Here is a 9,011-nt window from a genome sequence, read left to right as displayed (position 1 = left end):
TCAACTGTATCACGCATTACTTTCGGCTTTACTCACACTTACAAACTGACCCAAAGCTGTGGATTTGCATCTTAGACCGGGGTCAGCGCACAATGGCATCAATGACCGGCAAGAATTAACAAGGCTTTAATGACCTGCCCAATTGACTAATCCTGCAAGCCGCCACTTGTTAAAATTTCAATATGCACTTAATCCTTAGGTCAGGATGGCCAAAAAGGACCAGCCCTTCCCCCTCAAGCAGCAGGTCAGAAGCAGAAAGCTTGGGTTTTAGATCAGATGTCAGCGAGAAGAAGCCACAATGTGGGGTCCCCCAGATGACCTCCTTTTCTTTCTGATCAGACTGACCAAAAATCACAGATTACCTTGACCATTCTGTGACCCAGCCAGCTGCAGGTTTTCCCCAGCAGCCTTGAACTCAAACCAGGGCCCTGAACACTCCCAGGCACTAACAAAGGTATCTAGGTTGTTGCCCCAAACATTGAAAGAAACTGGCTCCAGCCCTGAGTCAAATTCCCTAAACCCTCATATAACCTCCATCCCCTGACCCCCTTGCTACAGACATGCCGAGGCAGAACAGCCCTTTTCCCTCCCTGTTGGCAGGGAGGACTGCTGCAGCCCTCTGTAAGTTCCCCTAATAGATGCTTTGAATTGATCACCCTGACATCTGAGCTTCTTTCTTTGGAATCCCAATTGGCCCCATCTCTGGAGGGTTTGGGCCACTCCCTGTGGGAATTCCCCTGCTGCTGCTTTTGTGATGATTCCAGCTGCGAGTTTGGTGAGATGAAACACGCAGGGCTGGCGTGGAATTCTTTTGTCTCCTCTCGTAGAAACAACAGGGACCCTCAGAGACAGAAAAATACCCAGAGCTCCTCTTTGAGAGCTGGTACAAACTGTCTCTTTGGTATAGAGTAGTGGCGGCTCATAAAAACCCACTCGATTTTGGTTTTAAAAAAATCTGCAGAACTTCAGAGTGGGTAGTAATTAACACAAGAATGTGTAATTTCCGATATGAGTGGACCACCCAGAAGGTTTCGAATTCATCCACTCCTGTGGTCCCCAGTTCCTTGTTTTCTTAGGAAAATTTCCTCTTTTACATCCATCTGTACCTAATGGTTCATGCTTTGCTCTGACTCCCACTGTGTCTTACCATGTTTGTGTTCTTATGTTTCTCACTCTCAGCCTCTCTTCCCTTTCTCTCCTTCCCGTCTCTCACAGCTTCCTCTGTCCCCGGTGCTTTCTGCATCTTTTGTGCCAGGTGCTCTTTTCCTTTCTCTCCACTTCTGTCTTTCCAGGAGCCTTTGCAGAGCTCTCTCTGTGTTGGCTTCCTCATGCCTGACGATTTCTTGGGCTTCTGTGCCTCAGCTCTCCATGCCCGCCCCTCATCCTCAGATGGCTTCGTGCCCGTGATGCCCTGAATATTCCCAGAACAAATACTCACCACAATGAAGCCCAATCCAACAAAGAGTGCAACAGTAACCGTGGTTGCAGTCAGGGATATGAGGATAATTCCCATGGATGTCAGGAGCCTGGTAGGTTTCACTGCTGTGACTGAAGTAGTTCGCAGAAGGTGAATGTCACCATGTTTAGTGATTTCATCTTCTGTGGTCCAAGAGCCTGCAGTGACAGAGTCCTCGGTGGTCCCTGGGTCTGCAGTGATGTGGTCCTCAGTGGTCCTTCCATCTGCAGTTACATCATTTTCTCTTATTCTTGAGTCTTTAGGGCTGGTCTCTGGGTGCTTAGTGGAAATGCTTTGACTTAGTCCTACTAAAAAGTAATTCCATTGAACGTGAATTGTTGATGGCCTATCCTCATCTGCTCTGCTCAGTATTTTCATAACTATCCTCATATCCAAATGACACATCTTCTCAGGTAATGTGGTGAGATTTATTCGAGTTAGGGATCATTTGGCATTTTTGGTTCAATTCCGGTAAAACATATTCCACAAAGAATCCTCTTGTACTGCAATATGGATTATCTTTGCTGAGCCACGCCCTTCGAAGGCCTGCTCACCCAGCTTTGACTCTGTCTTTTCCAGGTCTGGTCTCTTTCCATGGGACACTAAACCTGACTCTTTCTCAAGCTCACTCCTCTCTGAGTTGGTGTTTCAGCAACTGGGGTATTCTGGCTTCATGTTCATAGGTGTCTCCTCTCATCCAGTTGTGCCTGGGGTTCTGGCAAATCAATGAGGCAGAAGTTGTGATTCATGTTAGAGATTACACTCAGGTCATGCTTGGTGTATGATTAAAAATGAGACAGCTGGCCGGGCGCTCCATCTCAAAAAAGAAAAAAAAAAAAAAGAATGAGACAGCTTCTGGGTCAGATCTGGGGCTAACGTGGTAGGCTTGGAGGCAGGGAAGATTCAAGGTGGTATGGGGGCAGGTTTAGGGGAGGAGTCATGAGGGGTGTGGGTGTGATCTAGTTGGACTGAGGGCAACACTGAGTCGGGTACAAGTACAAAGAAGAGATGAGTCCTCTTCGTCTCCAGCCCTCACTGCCACAGGTAGTCTTCAGGACTTGGGAGTATTTATTCTTAGGAATACATGTAGCCTACGTGGCATAAATTTTGAAATTTTGGGACTCCGCCCAAATCTAGTCATCTCTCCCTACTGCTGATGCTCCACATTTTTCTAATAGGGTTCAAGTCTTCCTTCCTTTCTTCCTTCCTTTGTTCCTTCCTTCCTTTCCCTCTCTCTCTCTCTCTTTCTTTTTTTCTCTTTTTTTTTTTTGTTCTTGAGACAGAGTCTCCCTTTGTCTTCCAGGCTGGAGTGCAATAGTGTGATCTCCACTCACTGCAACCTCCGCCTCCCGGGTTCAAGCGATTCTCCTGCCTCAGTTTCTCAAGTAGCTGGGATTACAGGCACGCGCCACCAGACCCGACTACGTTTTGTATTCTTAGTAGAAACTGGGTTTCATCATGCTGGCCAGGATGGTTTCAAACACCTGACCTCAGATGATCCACCCGCCTCAGCCTCCCAAAGTGCTGAGATTACAGGCATGAGACACTGCACCTGTTACTTTTTTTTTCTCTCTTTTTCTTCTCTTTTTTTTTTTTTGAGACGGAGTCTTGCTCTGTGGCCCAGGCTGGAGTGCAGAGGCGTGATCTCACTCACTGCAAGCTACGCCTCCCGGGTTCACGCCATTCTCCTGCCTCCGTCTCCCAAGTAGCTGGGACTACAGGCACCCACAACCACACCGGCTAATTTTTTGTATTTTTAGTAGAGACAGGGTTTCACCATGTTAGCCAGGATGGTCTTGATCTCCTGACCTTGTGATCCACCCCCTTCTGTCCAAAGTGCTGGGATTACAGGCATGAGCAACCACGCCTGGACTTTTTTTTTTTTTGGACATAGGGTCTTGTTCTGGTTCAGGCTAGAGTTCAGTAGCACAAACATGGCTCAATGCAGCCTTGACCTCCTGGCCTCAAGTGATCCTCCCACCTCAGCCTCCCGAGTAGATAAGACTATAGGCATGGACTACCAAGCCTGGCTGATTTGTTTGGTTTTTGTAGAGATGGTGTCTCACCATGTTACCCAGGCTTGTCTCAAACTCCTGGACTCAAGGGATCCCACTCCTTCCCAGCCTCCCAAAGTGCTAAGTGCTGGCATTACAGGAGTGCCAAATCTTTCATTTCTCAAGGAAAGTTGAAACAAAGAAACTGAAATAAAATGCACAAGATCAAAAGTAGAACATTTCCTTAAAAGGGGATATGAGAAAGACGCTGGGGTCGCTGCTTCCCTGTGGCAGGTGATTGAAGGCAGATAGCAGGGTCCAGAGCTTCCCGAGGTTCACTCACCTATTCCGTACCTTAGCTCAGGACTGGCCCTGTCTGAGTCCCAAGAGGTTCCTTCTCCAGGGACCCTGACTCCATCTCTCCAGGCCCTGGAAACTTTTGCATCCTTCTCACCAAAATTAACTCCCCCACCCCGTTCTGAACACCTCAGGAGAAGCTGGAGCAGCAGAAGGGGGGATGTAGCCGGGCATTTTCTTCTCATCTCAAGAGAATCCACACAGCGCTAGCCAGGACAACTTTTCCTCCCTCCTTGTCTCAACCTTTTTCCACCCTGCCCTTCTCCTTCCGCCCACAGTGGCTGTGGGTTTATATGTGCTTTGCCGAGGGAAGCCAGGGCTCCAGGTCTTACTTCTTGGAGGGAGGAGCAGCTTCTTGATGACCCCCTGTCACTGAAAGGAGTGGTCGGGCCGGGCAGAAGAGGCTGTCACGAGGGGGACAGGGGCTCTCAGCTTTGGACCGGAGCCCGAAGTCGAGCAGTCACAGGGAATCAAGCCTGTCAGTGTGAGTGCGCTGCTTTCTGATGTGGAACCTAGTTGAAAACAATCCTCCACCTGGTGTTTCAGTGCTCAGGGAGGGCCTCAGCCTTCCTTCCCACAGGTGGCCACAGTAAAGTCAGGATGACCAAGGAGGCCATAGGCCAGGCCTGCCTGGGGGATGATGCTTGGCAAGAGGAGAGCTGGGTGTCAGAAGGTAGAGGACATTTGGTAAGGACCAAGAGGAGGTCCCCCAACAGAAGGAGAGGAACACTCATAAGGGGGCTATAAACACCCAATCTCTCTCTCTCTTAAAGCCCCCCTCTTCGCTCAATCATCCACCCAAATCCTCTTCCTTGGCTTCTCTCCAGCCCACAGATCTCTCTCGATGCTCCCCCTACTCGAGTGCCCTCACCCCAGGGAGCTTTCTCAATTACGGCATGTATTAGTCTGTTTTCACGCTGCTAATAAAGACATACCCAAGACTGGGAAGAAAAGAGGTTTAATTGGACTTACAGTTCCACATGGCTGGGGAAGCCTCAGAATCATGGAGGGAGGCAAAAGGCACTTCTTACCTGGTGGCGGCAACAGAAAATGAGAAAGAAGCAAAAGCGGAAACCCCTGATAAACCTATCAGATCTCATGAGACTTATTCACTATCACGAGAACAGCAAGAGAAAGACGGGCCCCCATGATTCAATTACCTCCCCCTGGGTCCCTCCCACAACACCAGGGGAATTCTGGGAGCTACAATTCAAGCTGAGATTTGGATGGGGACGCAGCCAAGCCATTTCACTGCGCAAAATTAGTCTGCTTGTGGTGAGGTCAGGCCTGAATGAGAATACCCACATCTTTTCCTTCTTCTCTGACCCTCATCCCTGCCTCACCCGCCCACTCTTTAGAAGATCACTGTTGGTTCCCATCTTCATTCAGAGGTGTCTCTCACCATTTGTGGGGGCCTCTCTCTTTCCCAGTGTCCTTCTAACTAAAAGAGGAGTGTGAAATTACAGGTGGGCCAGGAACTGTCCCCCTCTTACAAGGCAGCTGATTTCCTGAAAATCAATTTAATGAGTGGCTAATTTGCCAAATTTAATTGATTATGTTAACTACTAGTATTATTTGAATGTATTAAATATTTCCTTCCCTCCTTCCTTCCTTCCTTCCTTCCTTCCTCTCTCTCTCTTTGTTTTTGACAGAGTCTTGCTGTATTGCCCATGTTGGAGTGCAGTGGTGCTATCATGGCTCACTGCAGCCTTGATCTCCCAGGCTCAAGTGATCCTTCCACCTCAGCCTCCTGAGTAGATGGGACTATACGCGTGCACCACCACGCCCAGCTGATTGTTTTTTCATTTTTGGTAAAGACAGAGTCTCACTATATTGCCCAGGCTAGTCTCAAACTCCTGAGCTGAAGAGATCCTCCCTCGTCAGCCTCCCAAAGTGCTGGGATTACAGGTGTGAGCCACTTCGCCCAGCAACATTTTCAAACATAATATTTAAATACATTCAAAAGTATTTGTATATATTTAGTATAACTCATGAATAGATTTCAAAAGAGTATAGTAAGGAAAATATATGATTTTCTAAGTCAAGAGGTATAATTTGCATATGATAAAATTCACCCTTTTTCATGTACAAGTCAATAGAATTATTTTGGTTTGGTTTGGTTTGGTTTTAGAATTTTTAAAACTTCATTTTGAGATAATTTTAGACTTACAGAGAATTATAAAAGTAGTTACAGAGTTCCCATATATTTTTCCCCTAGCTTTTCCTCATGTCAATATCTCATATAGTACAATTATATTTATAGAAACTGAGAAATTATATATACAATTATAGAAGCTAAGAAGTTATTGTTGGTAAAATCCTTTGTTGTTGTTGTTGTTGCTGCTGCTGTCCAGGGTGGAGTGCAATGGCATGACCTCGGCTCACAGCAACCTCCACCTCCCAGGTTTAAGTAATTCTACTGCCTCAGCCTCCTGAGTAGCTGGGATTACAGGTGTGTAATCCTAATGGTGATAGATTAGATTCCTTCTACATTTATTAATTGAAATTCTTCTGTAAGAAAAAGGTGTGCCCTTTCCCCATTTTATTTATTCAACTATTTGTTTATATCAGTATGGACTCATAAATGTTTATTTTGTTCTGTGAGTTATGATCCAATACTATCGCTATTTATTTTGTTGCTCAAACTTTGGCCACTGGGAGCTCTTTCAGATGGGCTCCAGTGCTGTTTTAATATCCTCCATCCTTTTTTTGTTTTGTTTTATTTTTGAGACAAGACTTCACTGTGCTTCCTAGGCTGAATTACGGCAGCACCATCATACAGCCTCAGACTCCTGGGTTCAAGGGATCCTCCTGCCTCAGCCTCCTACAAGTAGCTAGGACTACAGGCGTGCACCAGCCCACCCAGCTGATATCTCCATTGCTACTTTGTTTTGTTTTTTGAGACAGGGTCTCATTCAGTTGCCCATGCTATAGTTCAGTGGTACAATATTGGCTCACTGTAATCTCTGTATCCTGAACTCAACTAATCCTCCCATCACAGCCTTCCAAGTAGCTGGGACAACAGGTGTGTGCCACCACACCCAGCTAATTTTTTTTTTTTTTTTTATAGAGACAAAGTTTTGTCATATTGCTCAGGCTGGTCTTAAATTTCTGGGCTCAAGCAATCCACCTGCCCTGGCCTCCCAGAGTGCTGGGATTACAGGCTCAAACCACTGTGCCCAGCCTTTCTATCCGTGTGTGTGTGTGTGTGTGTGTGTGTATGTGATGGGGTTTCGCTCTTGTTGCCTAGGCTGGAGCGCAATGGTGTGATCTCAGCTCACTGCAACCTCTGCTTCCCGGGTTCAAGCCTCAGCCTCCCAAGTAGCTGGGATTACAGGCACGCGCTACCATGCCCAACTAATTTTGTATTATTTTAGTAGAGATAGGTTTCTCCATGTCGGTCAGGCTGGTCTCCAACTCACAAATCTCAGGTGATCCCCCTGCCTGGGTCTCCCAAAGTGTTGGGATTACAGGCGTGAGCCACTGCGCCCAGCCCTCTCCATCCCTTTTAAAAACACTTTCTTGTGTTCTGGTATTACAAGATGCTTCATGCTCATTTTGCATTTCCTCCATCTGGGCCTTGGAATCAACTATTTCTTCACAGAGCTCTGGCTCTTCTTTGTATTAGAGAATAATATTTAGAAACCAATATTTGGGTACCAGGTGTGCTCATTCATAATGAGTGTCACTGCTTCTTGCCACCACGGAAGTTAGAGCTAGGAAATGTATGTATGTATACTAACTCATGGATAAACACATGTCTGTATTTATTTCTGTAATTATCTGTCTGCGTATATAGGTTGAATCCCTTATCTGAAATGCTGGAGACCATAAGTGTTTCGATCTGAAATGCTTGAGACCATAAGTGTTTTGGATTTTTGGTTTCTTGGATTTCAAAATATTTGTATATACACAATGAGATATGTTGGGGATGAGACCCAAGTCTAAACATGAAATTTATTTATGTTTTATGTATACCTTATACATGTAGTCTGAAGGTAGCTTTATGCAATATTTTAGGTAATTTTGTGCATAAAACAAAGTTCGTGTATGTTGACTTGTGGTGTCATGTTGGTGCTCAGCAAGGTTTGGACTTTGAAGCATTTTGGATTTTCAGATGAGCGTTGCTCAACCTGTGTGTTAAACACAAATGTGGGTGCATTTTGACACCTCCAGTTTTAATCCAGCAATGTGGGGTTCATTCTAGTCTTTCCCTTTTCTTTATTTGTATCTCCTTTCTCTAACATGGCTATGAATACCTATAAAAATATTTTTTACTTATTTTTTCAACCTGAATAAACAAATGGTGGTTTCAGAACTGCTAATTCATACCCTTGCCAGAAACACATTTACCAACTACAGTACAGTACAGTTTTTCTGTATTATTATTATTATTATTGTCTTTAGCTTTTGGTCAAAACACAGTTTTTCTTTTTTCTTTTTTAAATTTGAGACAGGGTCTTGCTCTCTTACCCTGTCTGGAGTGCAGTGGCACTGCAGCCTTGATCTCCTGCACTCAAGCTATCCTCCCATCTCAGCCTCCTGAGCAGCTAGGACTACAGGCACACCATCATGCCCAGCTAATTTTTAAATCTTTTGTAGAGGCGGGGGTCTTGCTGTGTTGCCCAGGCTGATCTCAAACTCCTGTATTCAAACAAGCCTCCTGCCTTGGCCTCCCAAAGTGCTAGGATTATAGGCATGAGCCACCATGCCTGACTCAAAACACAGTTTTTCAAAGTTACTTAGGCCAGCTCCTTCTTCTCCATCCCCTTCACTATGTTTACAAATGAGTCATTTGTAAGAGTCTGCATTCCATCTTTCCCTCCACATCCTGGTTGATTTGCTGAATTTCCATACCTTAAAAATCACTTTTTGTAGTGTACAGTTCTATGGATTTTGATAAATGATAGAGTCACATATTCGGCATACTGAATCCCTTCATCCTCCTCCATCTCCCGCAATGCTGTTCCTTTAGAACCAACCCTTTTCTCAACTCCCAAACCCTGGCAACGTGGATCTTGTTTCTTTCCCTATAATTTTGTCATTTTCAGAATGTCATATGAAGGGAATCATATAGTCTGTAGCCTTATAGTTTTAGATATAATTTATATATTATTCATAAGAATATTATTTGCAATTATTCATCAGAGTCAAGAAAAAATAATATTTTCTTGCACATATTTTTTAATAAAGTCTTTCATGTG

At 45.1% G+C, this 9,011-nt stretch overlaps 1 protein-coding gene across 1 annotated transcript in view; it reads right to left on the bottom strand.

Annotated features, from left to right (window-relative positions):
• The window catches only part of LOC105553143, an 18,819-nt gene extending 14,827 nt beyond the window's left edge, over positions 1 to 3,992 (bottom strand). Inside the window, exons 1-2 of the mRNA XM_011999112.1 lie at positions 3,794 to 3,992; positions 1,148 to 1,764 (exon numbers count right to left, since the gene is read on the bottom strand). Coding sequence (XP_011854502.1) covers positions 1,148 to 1,764; positions 3,794 to 3,992 — 816 coding nt within the window. The remainder of the gene's footprint in view (positions 1 to 1,147; positions 1,765 to 3,793) is intronic.
• Between the last annotated feature and the right edge of the window lie 5,019 nt (positions 3,993 to 9,011).

Source organism: Mandrillus leucophaeus, unplaced genomic scaffold, assembly GCF_000951045.1.
Source record: "Mandrillus leucophaeus isolate KB7577 unplaced genomic scaffold, Mleu.le_1.0 Scaffold581, whole genome shotgun sequence".
NCBI classification, from domain to species: domain Eukaryota; kingdom Metazoa; phylum Chordata; class Mammalia; order Primates; family Cercopithecidae; genus Mandrillus; species Mandrillus leucophaeus.
Note: the sequence above shows the minus strand (reverse complement) of the source record. Positions and strands in the feature narration are given on the sequence as shown.